The sequence below is a fragment of the Culex pipiens genome, chromosome 2 (genome assembly GCF_016801865.2).
Source record: "Culex pipiens pallens isolate TS chromosome 2, TS_CPP_V2, whole genome shotgun sequence".
In the NCBI taxonomy this organism is placed as follows: Eukaryota; Metazoa; Arthropoda; class Insecta; order Diptera; family Culicidae; genus Culex; species Culex pipiens.
Genome location: NC_068938.1, coordinates 86,272,471 through 86,290,460, shown reverse-complemented (window position 1 = coordinate 86,290,460; position 17,990 = coordinate 86,272,471). Strand labels below are relative to the sequence as shown.

The 17,990-nt window shown below is 40.4% G+C and overlaps 3 protein-coding genes across 3 annotated transcripts; 1 reads left to right on the top strand and 2 right to left on the bottom strand.

The window, feature by feature from the left end:
• Positions 1–993: 993 nt before the first annotated feature.
• Positions 994–12,045, bottom strand: LOC120419801 (cilia- and flagella-associated protein 20). The gene is made up of 2 exons (XM_039582636.2): positions 11,611–12,045; positions 994–1,659 (listed from the first exon to the last, which is right to left on the bottom strand). Exons 1-2 carry the CDS (start codon positions 11,884–11,886, stop codon positions 1,333–1,335), a joined length of 603 nt encoding a protein of 200 aa, XP_039438570.1. The 5' UTR covers positions 11,887–12,045; the 3' UTR covers positions 994–1,332.
• On the top strand, positions 6,694–8,615 carry LOC120419800 (uncharacterized). The gene is made up of 3 exons (XM_039582635.2): positions 6,694–6,731; positions 6,796–7,085; positions 7,151–8,615. The coding sequence occupies exons 2-3, from the start codon at positions 6,803–6,805 to the stop codon at positions 8,440–8,442; spliced, it is 1,575 nt and encodes a 524-aa protein (XP_039438569.1). The 5' UTR covers positions 6,694–6,731; positions 6,796–6,802; the 3' UTR covers positions 8,443–8,615.
• A 258-nt stretch (positions 12,046–12,303) lies between the features above and the next one.
• LOC120419795 (methionine aminopeptidase 1D, mitochondrial) lies at positions 12,304–13,573 on the bottom strand. The gene is made up of 3 exons (XM_039582631.2): positions 13,375–13,573; positions 12,615–13,288; positions 12,304–12,556 (listed from the first exon to the last, which is right to left on the bottom strand). The coding sequence occupies exons 1-3, from the start codon at positions 13,443–13,445 to the stop codon at positions 12,360–12,362; spliced, it is 942 nt and encodes a 313-aa protein (XP_039438565.1). The 5' UTR covers positions 13,446–13,573; the 3' UTR covers positions 12,304–12,359.
• Between the last annotated feature and the right edge of the window lie 4,417 nt (positions 13,574–17,990).

The window sequence follows — 17,990 nt, the reverse complement described above, 5'->3', positions numbered from 1 at the left end:
CCCCCCGGTCCATTCTGCCCCCCCCTGCCCCTATTGATGTTCCTGAGTCCATTTCACAATAGAAATATGCATACAAATGTTTATTTTAATCCATTTTAACCCCTTTAAATAATGAATGTTAAAAAATTCGATTCACATTTATTGAAAACAAGCCTTACCCGACAAACTTCGTTCTGCCTTTTTTCGTTTGTTGACGTTTTTTGCTATTTTGCTTATTCAGCCTTCTGTGATCAAAAAATGATTTTACGTAACTTTCTCCATACAATTTACCGATGCTCCGAAATCGGTTCCAGAGTGGCCAAAGTGTCAATTAGTTTGCGTAAGAACCTTCGTTGGGCTAATACGAACCCAACGCAACAAAAAGCACCTCGATCCGACGCTCCGTATTGAACTGATTCGCGTTCGAACAAAACCGTCGAAACCTAGTTGAAGTCACTGAAGAAATTTTTGGTCTAAATCAAATGCCAAGGAGTCTTATCGGCTAAGTGTACGGTGATTTCTTTTTTATCAGCAAGAGTTGGTAGCGTTAGATGTACAGAATAGAATAGAAAGATAAAACGCTTTTTGGTTGATAAGGATTCTCTACTCCATACAAACATATTTTATTATACCAGTCTCAACCGTTGTCATCGCATTAAATCAGACAATTCGCCGTGTTACTATCTCAATTGAATCATTTATTTACACCATAAGTTTTTATTAGTCAATCAAATTACAAAACACATTCATCGATTTGTGTGGGTTTTCACTATTACTACCTGGTTCTTCTTCCCCTGCTGGCACGTCAATCACCAATCGCACGACTTCTGGAATGGAGTAACCTGTTAGATTGGTCTCTCTGTCTGCATGCAGTTTTTCCAGCCAGCAATCGCACGATTGAGCAGCTCAATCGAAACCGGGGTGGTGTGCCTGTTTTCCATTTTTTTTTCTATTTGTTTTCGGGTTGGGGGAACGGTTCATTTCGTCGATTTGCTGAGTCATGTTTGGACGGAACCCGCTACCCGGTCCCGGTTGTTTTGTCGGGGGTTGACTGCGCTCTCTCCAATGGCTTGGTTTGTTTTCGTTTTTTTTTTCTAGGTGATAAGGACACTTTACTATCTACCCTCGATATGGCCTTGTGTTGCTTTCGTTTTTCGGGACTCGAAAGTAGTTCAGTGGCAAGCAAAGTGCGAAATAAGATTTTTTTTTTGTTTTGAGGGTGCAAAATGACAATCTAAAGTTTTTTTTTGGGGTGCGAGTTTGGTGTAAAATGGTGTGAGTTTGGGTGAATGATTTTGGTAGAAAAGGAAAGTCTTGACTTCTCGACGGCGCGTGTTCTGCGCGCTGAACTCTCTAGCAGGCCTGCTGGGCGATCGCTTTGGACTGGGGTTTTTGAATCGGCAGGAACAGCTTGAACTCGGCCGGCAGCTCGTCCTCGGAGTACAGCCGGTCGGAGAAGTAAACCCGCCGTATCCGGCAGTTGGCATGGATCTGCACACGGAGCGTTTCGACGTAGTTGGTCCCGTACGCACGGCGGGTAAAATCGGACAGGTTGAACTGGATCTGGTTCCAGCCCTCGTCTAGCCGCATCGGCATCGTGCAGATGAACGGTTTGACCCGTGTCGTCGACTGGTAGTTGCTGGCTCGGAACCGCCGTCGCACGTTCTTATCGTCCAGGACCTGCAACAAAAAGGGAACGAGACAAAAGCCGATCAATAAAAGGAGGATTGTCGGGGGCGAAAGTAAACCCCAGGCAGACTACCCGGGCAATTACAAGCCGTTTTGGCGGGGGCATCGAACTGAATGTGGCCCAAGGAGACATGCCAATAAACGCCGACAGACAGAACAGGGGCAATGTTTCGCGGAGTAAGTTTGGCGTGACTTCCCTGTGAACCCTAGCTGCGGCGTCCCGGCACGGTGTGTTATCCCGGCAACGGGGAGCCTAATAATTCAATAAAGGTAAATTCATTGCGGCGCGTTGTAGTTGGAAGACCAAAAAAAACATAAAAAGAAGATTTTACAGTGAATTGTTTAAGGGGTTACGTACATGTAAATGTACATCGGTTAAATTTCTCATTTTACTCAATTTTCATCAACTGACATTTCAGTAAATGATTCAGTAATTTAGATTTTACTGAATTATCAATTAACTGACATTTGTCCCTTTGACATTTCAGTAAAATGATTGTCAAAACAACTGAAATTTCAGCCAAAAACCGTCAAATTATTTAGCATAGCATAGCATTGATGTCTACCCGTAGATGCTACTTCGTTATTGACCAGGACCCCCAAAAATTGCTCCGTGGACCACAGATAAAAAAAAAGTAGGAACCAATCCCTTCGCAATTTTTAAAGGTTCCTATCATGTTGATCAATACCGACGCTGGCCACGACCAGTGGTAAGACACGGGGAAGTGGATGGGAATGTTAGCCGATACTTGAGTGATGGAGACCGCTAAATCGGCTGCGTCTCCGACAAAGTATAACATGCGTAACACAGCCTTCGACCCCTCCTCCCCCCCTCTACTGCGTTACGTAATAAAAGAACGCTCCCCAGCGTGTCCTTCGATAAACGATTCTATAGAAATGACTTTTTCACCGTGAAATTTAACACATTATTTGACAATTTAATGCACAATTTACCCGAAGCCGTGCCTTCTGATCAACGATGATACAGGAAGGGCTTTTAAAATCACAAAACAATTAATGTAATCTTAATTAAAGCACACAAAAAACACCAATCACTGAAAAAAACGAGGCTCGAAACACGAATAATCCTGCAAGGCGTGCGCGCTGCTCCACCGTCCATAATCGACTCCAAAAGAAACGTAATGTTATGATCCTAAAATTTCAGTAATTTTCTTGTGTCCAGTGTTGCAAATGAGTGATAAAAAAGCTATCAATAGATTATCTCTGCACCAAAAATATCCGAGAGTATAGCGGCCGTCACTATAGCTTGTGAGATCTCTTCTTGTGTCTCGTGATTCCCAGCGATGTCATTCTCTCTCTATCACTCTTCCCCTTTTCCTCGACTGTGCGCTCTCACCGCTGAGTCTCTCAATCTCTCCGAAAACTGCAATGAGAGAACGCGAGATGGCGATTAGGAGCCGGCCACGCATGACGTCCCGTAAAACTGCGTTTGCAAAATTGGTTTCGTGGCGGCTTTTGTGGTTAAACGCTGTTGCGGTAGGATGATCGTGGAAGCGGGAATGAGAGAGAAAAGGAAAATGTCAATAGAGATATCCACGCGCGAGAGTGTGTTAGTTTGTAACAAAATTTACACGCAGACATAGGCAAATCGAGTAGAATGATTCGTCTGTCAAAATCAGCTGTGTCCTTTGTTATACCACGAGCACGTGGTAAACAGCTGGTTTTTACAAGCGACTTGTCTACTCGATTTGCCTTTGTCTGCGTAAAAATAGTGTAAACAAAATCAGCTGCTTGAAATTCAGCCAATCACAATCGATCAGAACCAAAACAATACTTTAAATACAAATACTAACACAAGATCATGGTGTGCGTGAGAGAAACCGTGAAGATCTCTATCGCGAGTGGGTAAACACGAAAACGTGTTCGACTATGTTCGGCGCTGAGAGTTTCACTGAAGAGAGAAGAGCAGTTGTATTTGGGGCATGAATATTCAGACGGGATAATTGTAGTTGCTGAGAGCTGATATTTTGATATTTTAACAACCCTGCTTGTGTCAGTTTGACAGATCATTTGCTGAAGATCCAGCAATCGTTATTGGTATATCAGTTATCAAAATTCGATTTTGCTTGCCATTAACAATTTTTCCAGTATGTACTGTTATTTATACATTTATTTCATCAATCCCCCAAACATCGAGGTATTTGTTATTTATATTTTTCTTATCTTTGTTTCTAATGATCACAACACAAAACAAAAAAACAACACATTTGAAAGAGGATTTTCTCTCGGCAGCACCCAAACAATAAGTCCTAAGTGATTCCAGTTTGACAGATATGCAGTTACTAATTTTTCAGCAATGTTTTTGTTAATTGCCTAAATTCAGCAAAAGGTATGATTACTGAATCGCTTTCAGTTATTTATTTTACTGAAATGGCAATCCAAAATTGTCTGTGAACGCATTTTCTCAATAAGGCGAGAATCAGCCGAGTAGCCTCGATTATCCGAAGTTTCGATTATCCGAAGTTCGATTGTCCGAAGGTTTGTATGGGACTTCGGATAATCGAATCAAGAACAAATTTTTTTTTTCGTTTTTTTCTTTTTCTTGTTTTAAACATCAAATTCGAGTTTTGCAACCCCATTTTAGTCAAATTTGAATAGTTGATTGCTTTTTAAATAATAAAATGCTAAGCTTTTAAATAATAAAATGCTAAGCTCGACAATAAAAAATAAGACAGCGAAAAAATATTTTTTTTTCGTGATTCGATTATCCGAAGTGAAATTTTTCTGAGGCTTTCGGATAATCGAGAGTGGACTGTACACTCGATTATCGAAGGTCTCGGGAAATAATTTACTTCGAATCACGAAAAAAAGTTTTTTTCGAGGTTTCGTTTTTGATTGTTGAACTTGAGTATGATCACAAACATGCTCTAAAGTGATTTAGAATTTTAAATTCCAAGATGACGGCCAAAAATCTCTGGACTGTATATCAAAACACTAGATTTTTATAAGAATGTGTTTATGAATATATTTTTATTAGTGCTATTTACAATGTTCCTAGTGAATAATTTATACAATCCTTAGTCTTCAGTCTATTTTACACAACCTTACCCAACCCCGTTACGCTCTCCGACCGACAATCAGCCGGCTTTTCCGCTTTGTCTTTTCCAAGGTACAACAGGACGACTTGGGAGGACTGAAAATCCTTGCCTTTGGCAAATAATGCGCCACAATCCGAAAGCGGTGACCCACGAACATCTTGGCAGCGGTTTGAATTTCGTCCACGCACTCCACAAACAACCGGCCCGAAATGTGGTGCACCGGCAGCAGTCCCGTACTGCACCGCATCGTCGGCAGCGACGAGATGTAGTCGATTTGAATTTGATCGTTTGACTGTGCTGAGAATGCTGGGGAGCCAAACAGGGCCAAATTGAAGATTAGTTTTGAACATTGAAAGAAAGAACGCGGTCAGCACAAACACTTACTCGTTTTGATGTAATCCAGCAGTTCCTGGAGCGCCCGATACCGGGCAACACATTCCGTGAAAGCCAAATGTTCAGCGTTTACCTCGCAAAACAGTTTGTGAAACGTTACTTCCATGGTCAACTTCTTGTAGCTTCTGATCGCTTCGAGCTTTTCGCTGTGCACGTGGAACAGAGAGATGTCGTTCTTGAGAACGGTTCGTGGCGCTAGCTTGATCATCCTTCTTGGGGATTAGTGTTTATGGCTTGACCAAGGGTGACTGATACGACGAAGACTGAGAAAGGTTCCTTTTAAAGGACATTTATTTGACTACCTAATGTTTAGTAAAGCTACCCACAAGAATCGTTCCAAACAGGCAACAGTTTATACATGCGTATCGCTTAGTGAAGAGATAAAAGTACCAGTCATTTCCTAAATATTTATATTCTACCTGTCCTTAAACTATCCTGTCTAACGATGACATGTTCAAATTTGTACCCTTTTAACTTTTAAACTTTTGTCATATGTTCCCCAAACCCCAAATATGTACTGTGAACTTTGAACTTTTCGATTTTAACCTATCTGATATGGATAGCAACTAATCGAGTTGATTCCGATAAAAAGATTGCGGAGTCGGATATATTTTTTAGTCATTCAATTAAATCAAATTAAAATATTAAAATAATCATTTTAATAATATTTGTGAAACTACGCTTGTTTTCAGCATTCCACCTACAGAATGGTCAATCACCCCTCAATCTAGACCAGTAGAACTGTAGAATATCAACTTCTAACAACAATATTAGTAACGACATTACCTGATTGCAATGTTTTTTGAGGCATGAACATTGCTGAATTAAGCTTATGAATAATATGTGTTTTTAATATGTTTGAATGATTTTATTAAATTTGATCCAATTGATTTGGAGCTTTTTTTTTAACGAAACTGTTGGATTTTTTTCTTTTTTGTTTTATAATATTCTTAAAAAAAGAACATTAAATTTCATAAAACTTCAACTGATTGATGTATTTTTCCGTTCTATAAGACTAAAATTACTAATTTTCAAATAAAACAATTTCACATTAGGCCCGCAAGCTCATGCGCGCTTCATATTTGGCCCGCCATTCAAAAACTTTGGGCACCCCTGAACAAAAGCAATTGAAAATTTAACGAATTCGCCAAAAACACAGTCTCCGACTCCAACAATTCCCACATAAATTATTTAAAATTAGCCGACTCCGAATTCTCAGAACAGGTTCTAAAACAATGCCGACTCCGACACCACAACCCTGCAGGGAACCATTTACACTTCACCCGTGCGGGAATCTGATAATGGGGTAATTCATGCTTTCCAGACTGTCAAAATTCTAAAACGTCATTGCAATGACGCTGCTTTTGTTCGTGTTTTAAGTTTCGAGTCGAGACTCTGAACAAAACTCAGTAACACCCATAGTTTGAGTACTACCGGTTTTACTCTTTTCCAAGAGGCACTTTCCAAGATTTCATACTGATCAACTTCTCAAGAACGTATACATTTCACTTAAAGATGAGCAAGCTACCGTCAGCGTGTAAGATAAAATAAAACGTCAAACGCTCTGAAAGCAAACCGGCGTCAGTTGATAAACAAACCGTTCATAGGAAGGTGAATGTTTTCAAAAATCATTAATATTTTTATTCAATAGTGCCTCGAATTGCAACCACCGCAGCACCACCATGGACAAATCCGAGATCAAGTCATGCGTGGTGGAGAACTGCGGCGCCAACTCGGAACAGTGTCCGTACCTGTTCTTCCTGAAGGTGCCCCAGAACATGGAACGGCGCGTGCTCTGGTGCGACGCGATGGGCATTCCGGTGCGCAAGGGACGCTTCTACTGCTGCACGCGCCACTTTGACATTCCGGGCGACTTTGACGGGGACTCGGCCGCGGACAAATCCAGCGGCGTTCGGCTGAAGCTCAAGTGCGACGTGCTGCCGCACAAAAGCATCCCGTACCAGGGTGAGTGGGAGGGGTTTTTTTGGGGTTGACGATGGTTTTGATTTGTGATTCTCTTTTTTTTTCAGATGAAGTTCGCAACATTTACTCGATTTACAACCAAATGCTGAGAACCGGTAAGATTGAGAGAAATTACAAAAGCCTGTTGCCTGCTATCGAGCACGACCTGAACGTAAAGGTACCTCTGAACATCAAAGCTGAAGTGTTGAACAAAACCTATCAGTTCGTTATCGATGAAGTAACGAACTACTTCAAAAACCATGAGAAAACAAAGTCTCGGTATCAGCTGGTGCAGCATTTGAAAAGTTGTCGCGATCGTCTAGCTGTAATAGCTAACGAGAATTTGCAATGCGGAACGCTGCAGGCCACACTGCCATACCGGAACATTCAACCCTTTCTCCAGTATGAGGCCACCGCATCGCTGGATTTGCCCATCGATCACAAACAGCTCGAGCTGCTTTACTTTGAGTGTGAACCGAACCACATCAAGGTTATGGTTCGACCACCGAAAAAGGAACCAACCCCAAACCGAGGTGAAAACAACGTCGATCAAGACCTCTTCTTCACACCGGGAGTTCGCGTGAACTTGGTTCTACCCTTTCTGGAAGTGTCACGGTCGATTTTGTCCAACTCCGAGAAGTACCTGGTGGACGGCAGGAGCACCCTGAAGCCATCGGAGTTGAAGCCCAACGGGCTGGAGAAGTTCCAGAAGGTTGACAAACCATACCGTCTCAAATCCGCCAAAGTCGGCCAGAACGCCACGCTGGAATACCTCGACATTTTGGTGCAGCTTTTCGAAACGTACGAATTTATGCTCAACCAACGGTCGCGCTCGACGCTCATCTTCCTGCTGAAGCAAATCCGTCAGGAGTTTGAAGAGTACGAAATGACCGAACTCAACGTTACGTACGCGTTCTACCTGTCTGCGTTCAAGTACTTCCGCGTCATCAATGACGACATCAAACCGAACCGCACGGACCAGGACGATTACATGTACATCAAAGAGGTCCTGAACCCGGAAGTCAACTTCCACCTGAACACCGCCATCGGGAACGAAAGCAACAGCCTCAACAAGATCGAGGACTACTTCCGCCCAATCCTGGACTATGTCAACTCGGAAAACGGCTCCAAAGACGGCGAATCGTACCTCAAGTTTTCCGACACGCTGAAGAAGGCCATCACGTACACCTGTCTGGATTGTAACAACACGTTTGATTCGGTGCTCGCCCACCTGGCCATTCGGGAGCATCTGTACTGTGGCGGGAAAAAGTGGCGCTGCGTCAACTGCCGCACAAAGTTCAAGCAGCTCGATATCGCCACAAACAAGTGGCGTCACGAGTGCGTGGTGCGGATGAAGTAGTGCGGATTAGCAGTTCGCGGATCAGTTTTCAGGAGATTCGAAGCTCCAATAAATTTCCAAGTATAATTATTTTGATTGAACGTTTTTCAAATGCCCTCTAAAAACTAAAAAGCAAATCAATGTTAGAAGTCGAAAATATGAAAAATACGAGCAAAATAAACAAAATAAAATTAGTCCTGCGTTTTGTTTCTTCTTTGAAGGAAAAAGTCATCCCAAATAATAAAAATGAAATAACAAGCCATAGTCTCAACATTTGAATGCAAAATATGTTTTAAAATGCATTGTACACTAGTTCAGTTGTTTTGCAATCATTAGTTTTCCAAAATGTAAGATTTGACGAAAATAAAAAAATGCAAAAAAAACCTTTTGCGGTAAACTGCCGCTCTACGCATTACTGTCTTATGTTCGAAAAAGTGCAACTCTAGACTTTTTTTTTGATTAGGTCCTTTAAACATATGAAACACAATAGTTTATTGGACCTTTTTTAAAAAAAGTCTGGAACTTAGAAAAACGCGATTGAAATTTTTCGACCGATTTCTGTGGTTCTACGCATAATTGTCCCGGGAGTCCCTATTCGCCCTATGTATCCCTAATCGCCCCCAGTTAGTAGTTTATCGCTCTTATTTGTGATCCTCTTGCTATATATTAGGGAAACAAGACATAGTGCGTCGTAAAACTAATGTTTCTGTGAAAGAAAATACTTGGTTGGACAATTATGCGTAGAAGTTTCACGATAGGACAAACAAACTTGGTGTTGTTTTCAATGAGTTTCTAAACAAAGTACTAGATTCTATGTGTTTTTCTTAAAGTTAACAACAAACTTAACTTAAAAATGTCAAAAAGTCAAAATCGTCCAAAAATTACATGGGACAATTATGCGTAGAACGGCAGTACAGTACATCGATTTTTTTTTTCAAAAATTCAATGTGGTTTTAAATCAACCCAAACATGCTAAAAATGATTCCAAACGCAAGGGAATGCCTTTTAAATTGATTTTAGCTGATTGCACTTAAATTTCCAATGAAATTTTGAAGTTTTTTGAAAAAAAATAATATTTTTTTTGCCTTATGATTTTTCGGGCCAACTTCGAAGGTGGCAAAAACTTTAAATAAAACTTGTACCAGCCTTATAATAGATTTAAAAAAATATAAAATGAAAAAAAAAAAAATATAAATCTAGAGATTCCGAAATTTAAATACAGTTTGTACTCAACGATCTTCGACAAAGTGTCACTTAGAAAAATCGAAACACGAAATTTGTGTTATTTTTCTAACCTAAAATATGTTTCCAAAAATGTTCCAAAGTTTAGAATATAAGAATTTAAAAATTTAAGAATATAAGAATTTAAGAATTTAAGAATTTAAGAATTTAAGAATTTAAGAATTTAAGAATTTAAGAATTTAAGATTTTAAGAATTTAAGAATTTAAGAATTTAAGAATTTAAGAATTTAAGAATTTAAGAATTTAAGAATTTAAGAATTTAAGAATTTAAGAATTTAAGAATTTAGGAATATAAGCGATTGAAAAATATATTTTTTTTTGTTTTCTTGATTGTTTTTGTCTTCCTCACTACACTGACTTAATTTTCAATTCTTTTAATTTTTACTTTAAAAATTGGTTAATTCTCGAATTTTGAAGTTTTTGATTTCTTTTGTCTTTGAGTTTTAAATTTAAATTTTTTGAATTTTTAATTAAAAATTTAAACATTTTTAAATCAGAATTTTTAAATTCGCGAAATCCGCGCCTGAGTAAAATTAGCCAGCAAATTCGCGCTGTCAGCGACATCCGCGCGATCCGCGCCGTCCACAACAACCCTGCATGTTCGAAAAAGTGCAACTGAGAAAAACGCGATTGAAATTTTTCGATCGATTTCTGTGTTTCTACGCATAATTCTCGAGTTTTTTTGAAAAGGTCCTGTAAACAAAATTTTTAATTTTTGCTTTTTGGGTGTTTTTAGAACCGCCTTGAGTCAGGGGTATTCAAAAACACCAAATAAGCAAAAATTGAAAATTTTGTTTATAGGACCTTTTCAAAAAAAACTCGAGAATTGTCCCGTGTGTCCCTGCTCGCCCTATATGTCCCTAATCGGCCCAGTTAGCAGTTTATCACTCTTAGTTGTTGTCCCCTTGTAATACAGCAGATAAACAAGATACAATGCTTCGTAAAAATATTGATTCCGTGACAGAAAATACTTGGTGGGACAATTATGCGTAGAGTGGTAACAATGGGATAAACAGACTTGGTGCTGTTTTTACAGTTTTTCCGAACCAAGAACCAGATTTTATGGGTTTTTCTAAAAGTATACGTCAAACTAAACTTAAAAACGCCAAAAAATCAGAATCGTCCAGACATGACATTGGACAATTATGCGTAGAACGGCAGTATACGGATGTATAATAACTGTGTAAAGTTAACCGCAAAGATGATTCGTTGAAGTATGTATTTTTGAATCTACAGGGGAGGAATAAACGTGGGGATCCCCCGCTCACGGTTCTGTTTCATTTTCGACATTGGGTCTGAGGGGTGAGATTGATTTAAACAAAAATGCTGAATTTTGTACATATGACCCAATTTCACCCCCCGGCCTAATTTGAAGGTACATAGAATGCCAAAAAATTATTACCAAAAAAAAAAAGAAAACGGATTAGATGTGAACTTCAAGTGTTTAGAATGCATACAATTTTGAAGGAAATCTTGCGTTTTCCAAACTAATAATTGCATTTCTTGTCTAGTACTTCTCGATGAACTACACAAACATGGAAAACGTTGGCAGCATGATGATTGCTGTCTACGGCCAGCTTTAGAAAAAATAATTAGTTTTCACAACTCATGAAGTATTCTGAATATGTCCGTAGATAGCGATAATCACGCTCGCAACTCCACACACGGAAGTCAAACTGAAGACCCCCTTCCCTCCTCACAGAAGGCACAGTTTGTTTTAGCAACGGACAACGGGTGACAATTTCTCCACCCACACTCCATGCGCCGGGGATCCCACGTATTCACACGAGTACATTGCCCTTACCTGGCGATGGGGCTGCCCGGCAATGGGGAATCGATTTTCTGTCCCTCTAAACCAACTCCGTATGAATCACACCCGGAATCAACCAACTTGTCACTCCCTCGCAATCAATCAAGGTTATGGACGACCCCCCGCGCGACACTTACCTGCACTTCGAAGGTGAAGTATTTCTTCAAATTTTTGATGATCATCACCAGGAACGGCAGCTTGATGCCGAGCGTCTTCTTCGGATCGGCCGGACAGGTGATGTACGTGGTGCTCACGTTGGTTCCGATGATCTCCAGCACCAGCGATTGGATGTCCTGGTCCGTAATCCGTTTGATGTGCCCATTGCGCACTTTTTTGTCCCAAATCTGGAGCGGCTTGGAACCGATCGAGTAAAGCACCGACAGGAACCCCGACTGGAAGGTATTTTTAAACATGGTCGCGGCCGGCGAGATCTGCGAACTTTTCACGAAGGATTTCGACGGGAAACTGAACGGATTTAGCAAGGAATCCTTTATTTTTTCTGCAGCGCGCGCGGCGGCCAAACAATTTTCGCGAAACGTCAACCGGATTTGTTTACGTTCGTATCCAACGGTGTGGCTGCCGGTCCAGGTACGCTCACTGCGCACTGTTTGGATGCTACCCAATGTTGAGTAGTGCTGCTAACTTTGCTTTATTTTGAAAGAACGTGTGAAAAACTGTGCACTCTTCGAAGAAGTTGGTCTAATTTTTTTTAAAGTACATTTTTGTCTTAAAATTATTTTAAATGAATAAAATGAAATTGTATCTGAAAAAGAGATCGATTCATTCTTCCGTAATATAGCTATAGCCATAAATAGATAACACAACTATAATCACTATTAAAAAAACTTCATGTTTATTCCTGTATTTACTCAAACTGTTATCACGTTCAATCCGGCACGGTCAGAACTTCACAGCCATCCTCGGTGATTAGGACCGTGTGCTCGAACTGGGCACTGCGAGCTTGGTCCACCGATACAGCCGTCCAGGCGTCCTCCAAGATTTCCGCGTCCATTCCGCCAAGAGTTAGAATTGGCTCGATGGTGAACGTCATGCCTGTCTTCATCGCGCCCGGGTAGTCGTTGTCTGGAATACAAAAAAGTGACCGATTTATTGAAATTTAGCCTACTTCAAGTAAGCTTACCAAAATGGAACACATCCGGTGGACCGTGGAAGAAGCTTCCGATGCCGTGGCCCAGGAACGCCGGCATCACGGTAAGTTTTCTGTGTCGAGCGAACCTGGAGATCGCCTTCCCAATAACACACAGCGGTTGGTCCGGACCACAGCACAGGATAGCATCGTTAAGGGACTCTTCCGTAGATTGAACCAGATACCGTCCCCGTTCATCAACGTTACCCACCAGAACCGTTTTGGAGCAGTCCCCGTGGAATCCGTTGAAAAATACCGTCACGTCGATGTTTATAATGTCCCCATCCATCAGCTTTCGATCGTCCGGAATTCCGTGGCAGGCCACATTGTTGACCGAGGTACAGACGGACTTTGGAAAGCCAAGGTACCGTAGCGGAGATGGGTATGCGGACGCTTTGATGGCTTCCTCGTGCACGAACCGGTCGATTTCATCGGTCGTAATGCCCTCTTGGGCCAGACTGCAAGCCTTCTTCAGAATGTTTGCGGCCAGTTTGCAACTATCGCGCATTCCTTGAATTTGCCGGTCCGTTTTGATTTCCGGCCGTCCCTCGCCGGAGCTAGGTGAATTGCGCACAAAGTAGTATTTCGGCTTGGCGATGTGCTCCGGGACCGGTCGCTCCGGTGAAACTTGGCCAAGCTCAACCAGGTTGCATTTTCCAAAGTCGTATCTTAAAGTAGTCAAAAACAAATTTAGATAATGTTATTATGAAAAACTTATTTTTACGAGATTCGAAAGTCTTAGCATTTGAATTACCTTTTTCTGCCGAAAAACCCGCGCTGTCCACCAAGCCGCCAAACGTGGTTACAAGTCTTTAGTAGTGTCATGTTTATGATTTAAAACTCTTGAGCATTAAATGAGAATAAACTTCACATTTAAAGTTATTTAGAAATGCCGGGAAATTACCTTCCCTTCCAACTTGTTACGAGATCCATAACAGCTGGTTCTGTTTGTTTACATCCTTTCGTGCAACATGTACGTTTGAGCAAAGATAGTCAATAAATTAAAAAAAGGTTTTTTGGTTGCTTTCGGGAAGTGTGTAGCAAGTCAACAGAGTGAATCCGCCCGAGCAGTAGGCAACGTGTACACCTAGTATACCCAGAACTGGGCATCGGTATACGAGAGTATAAAGTTCGTGGTAAATTGGCACTGTGGACGGACGGAGAGGTTAAATCCCGAGTACTTTACTCATGGGTTCATTTTCCAAAAAATTCCAACCTTCAAAAAAAAAGTGTCTATACCGAACCTCGAACCCGAAACCTTTGGCATATTGAACTGCGCCTTTGCAGTATCGGCCACCACAATTCGGTGATTATGTGGGGGTCATTTGTTCATATAAGCAACTCAATGGGATGAACTGTTTTAATGATTTGTTGTTGTTGTAGCACGAGAGGTCTTTACTCTCGTCAAATAGTACCTTCCTCTCGTTTCTTTTCGAAAGGACTATCCGCTTGGACTTAAACTTTGGGTTTACAACACACCTACACATAGACAGACAGACATTTGTTCAGTTTTCGATTCTGAGTCGATAAGCATACATGAAGATGGGTCTACGAGGTTTTGTTAAAAAGTTCATTTTTACCTCTGTGAGGAAAGCAAAATAAGGCCATTAGAAATTTAATTTAACATTTTTGTTTTTGTCATAGACATTAAACATTACAAAATGTCTTGTATTTGTAGTTTTATTTCAAAAATATACACAAGGGCAAGCCATTTATCGTATACAGAGACATCATTAAGGTCGAACATGATAAAACTACAAAAAAAAAAAAACTTAAAACTAACTAAACATTAGGTCAGAGAACATCAAATCTAGAATTTTTTTTCGAAAAGGTCCTGTACACATATGAAACACAACAGCTTATAGGACCTTTTAAAAAAATAAAAAAAACTCGTAGGGTCCACGTGGTTTATGGAGGGTCCCATTAAAATGTTATTTGAGAATTTAATTTTTTGCTAAGACCAGTGCATAAAAAAATAGAATTTTTACATAGGGGAGAGTGGGGAGACTTGATCCCCGGGGACACTTGATCCCAAGCCTGTATCTCGTCAGCATGTGGGTAAAACAATTAGCTTTGTTCTAGAAAGTTGTGCGAAATTGACTAAAACTCATTGTAGAAAACAAAGAAAAAAATAAAAAAATGTTTAGATTGAGTTACCAACATTTTTCTAAAAAGTGCTGCAAAAAACTCCCAAGAGATCTTTTTTCTTTGTTTTGATAAGTATAGAAAACACTCAAAAACTATTCAAAAAAATATTTTTTATACATGAATTGTTTGATAAACATATCAACTCCAAAACCCTTACGCATTTGACGTTAAATTTATCGTCATACTATTTTTACAATCAATTGTTTAAAACAAGTGCGTTTAGGGAGACTTGATCCTTGCATTTTTACAGTCACTGGAATCAGCCTCAAGATTAAATAATTGGGCTGGGTTTTCGTACATAGTTTCCTTTAGTATAGTTATACATAACTTACTGCAGTTTGAACCATTTTTCAAAAGCTTTGTCTAATCTAATCTAATCTAATCTAATCTAATCAGACCCTAGCGCAGCCAATCTTTCGAAGGGATCCTGGAGAGTGCCTTAGGTTAGATGACGCCTAGTACTCTTCTTGTCATTTATTAACATTTGTAGTGCGCCATTGCATCGGAATGCATTGAAACATCACAAGCGTTACACCGGCCAGGCCTACTGCGTAAAGCCGTATCGCAGAGATGACTCGTAATTGGGTTGAGTTTGAGCACTGAGTGTTCGAACAACAACACAATTCTGAATCGACAGGGGAGGAAGAAGCGTGGAGACACACCACCATACGCTCCGAGATTTGGTTGTATTCGTTGGGAGCACCATGCTAAGAAGGTTTGGTACTCCGGGACCCTCTGGGATGGGACATTGTATTTCCACGAATGCCCTGGACACTATTTGCCGTGGTTATAGCGCCACAACTCGCTCTCTGTAACAGTATTCCTAATTCCAGTCCACGCTCACCAAGTCGTCATGGCCTAGTGGTTAGCATTTTTGCTTACCAATCCAAAGGACGGAGGATCGAACCCCGCCTCGAGCGACTTTGATTTTTCGTTCATATTCATCATTTCAAATTTATGTGTTCTTAAACTTTCTCGTTGGGAGCAGATGGGAATCGAACCCAGAACCATTCGCTTACAAAGCGAACACCGTAACCATTCAGCCACGGCCGCTCCACAGAACCATTTTTCAAAAGCTTTGTAAACAAAAAATACCAGCTTTTGTAAACATGCTTAATTTTGGACTAAAAAAGAAAATTTTAGGTTTTTAAATATTTTGCATGCTAAACTTGTTATATTTTGAACACACACGTACAGGTTTAATGTGAAATTGCTGTAACTAATAGAAAATTAAAAGTTTGGATGAATAAGAAACATTGTGCTTAAGATTTCTTCAAAATGTTGTAAGGGGGATCAAATTACCCCCAACATTTTGAAAATGCCGGTTTAAAATATTTTTTTAAAATGCTTGGCATGATGCGAAGAGTTTATCTGGTGAAATACCCTTATCCAAACAGCCAAACATAGTTGAATGTTTAAGCTTTCAATTCATGCAAAAAGTTCATAGTTTGATGAGAAATTGACAGAGTTATGTGCGATACAAAAAAGGGGATCAAGTCTCCCCACTCTCCCCTACATTTTTTTAAAAAGAATTTACCTATATCATTACCGAAGGAATCAAATTGATCAGAAAATCCCTTCTTAATAGACAAATTTTTGAATATTGACATGCCCATTTTGTATGACCAGCCCTCAAAATTGTATGAAGGACCTCCGTTGAAGGTCCTATGCGCAGTGGGTTTCCTATGAAGGATGAAGAGATCTTCTACGTTTTTTGTCTTTCTTAACATCACTGAAAGGGACATAGGCAGTCCTGAAATGAGTTTGTAAATTTTAAAGTAATCTTTGAATATTTCAAGAGCTGAAACTAACAATGACACAAATTATGTCTTTAGCTAATTCCACCATTTTGTAAACATCAATAAAACGCTTCTGCGAGGCGCGTCAACTGCCGGAAGGTTTGTATCAATCACCATCATCAGACCCCCACACGGAGGCGATATCGTCTGGAAAGAGTGTTGTGTGTTGTGGGGACAGTTGTAAAATGTCTCGCTCGTGACGACCCACGATCGACCAGGAAACCGGCTCTCCTAATAGGTTTTAGCGCTGATGAGGCTGCCGCAAAACCGTTGCAACGCGACAAACGCGATACGCATCGATTTCGCGTAATCCCGCGCGCTTGAGCGCAATCTGCCGACCTTAAACTAGACGCTTTATGATTATGTTTTACTTATACTCTAGTAATTTTATTTGCGTATTATTACCTGTACCAGCTACCAGCAGCACTCTTGCACTCCGGATCATACTTAACCCCCTTTCTGGTCGGCAGGTTTGTCGTTTCGATCGAGATCTCGCCATGTAGAAGCCGCCAGGACAGACAGCTGATCGTGCATAGCGACGGCTGACGACGGGGAAAGTGCCTCTCGGATGATGATGATGTCCCACCTGTCCTGGTTCTGGGCGGTTTGTTCCTACGCAACCGTTCACGACCACGTGATAGTGCATCAGGTTCAAATGAGACCATCACGCAATGTCTAGATAAAAGCGGCAGGTCTGCCGCGGCCAAGCAAGCTAATTATCGGTTTTAGCGAAAGGCCTGGTTCTGCATTAGTATGACTCGATTGTACTGTAGGTTGAGTTATTTTAGATATTTTTCAAAATTTGTATTTTTTAGCATTTGATTATTTTTGAAACCACCAGAAAATCTCTGAGGTTTTTAAGGTCCAAAAGGGAATGAAATAATCTCAGTAATTTTGATAAAAATGATGTCCGCGTTTAAATCATACCTAAACTCAAAAGTGTGAGGAATGCATAACTGTAGGAGCACTGTTATATAAGGTGAATCGGAACACATTCTTGGGATCATATTTGGGTTCAGCGACCCCAAATTAGTTAAATTTGACCTGTTGATTGCCTGTTACATTTCTGTATAAACATTTCTAATATTCTAACTTCGCCATATTGGCCGCCATTTTGGATTGCACATTCCCTGAGTACTTTGAAGTATTATTGGGATCATATTCGAGTTCAGCGACCCCAAATTAGTTAAATTTGACCTGTTGATAGCCTGTTACATTTCTGTATAAACATTTCTAATATTCTAACTTCGCCATATTGGCCGCCATCTTGGATTGCACAATCCCTGAGTACTTTAGAGTATTCTTGGGATCATATTTGGGTTCAGCGACCCCAAATTAATTAAATTTGACCTGTTGATTGCCTGTTACATTTCTGTATAAACATTTCTAATATTCTAACTTCGCCATATTGGCCGCCATTTTG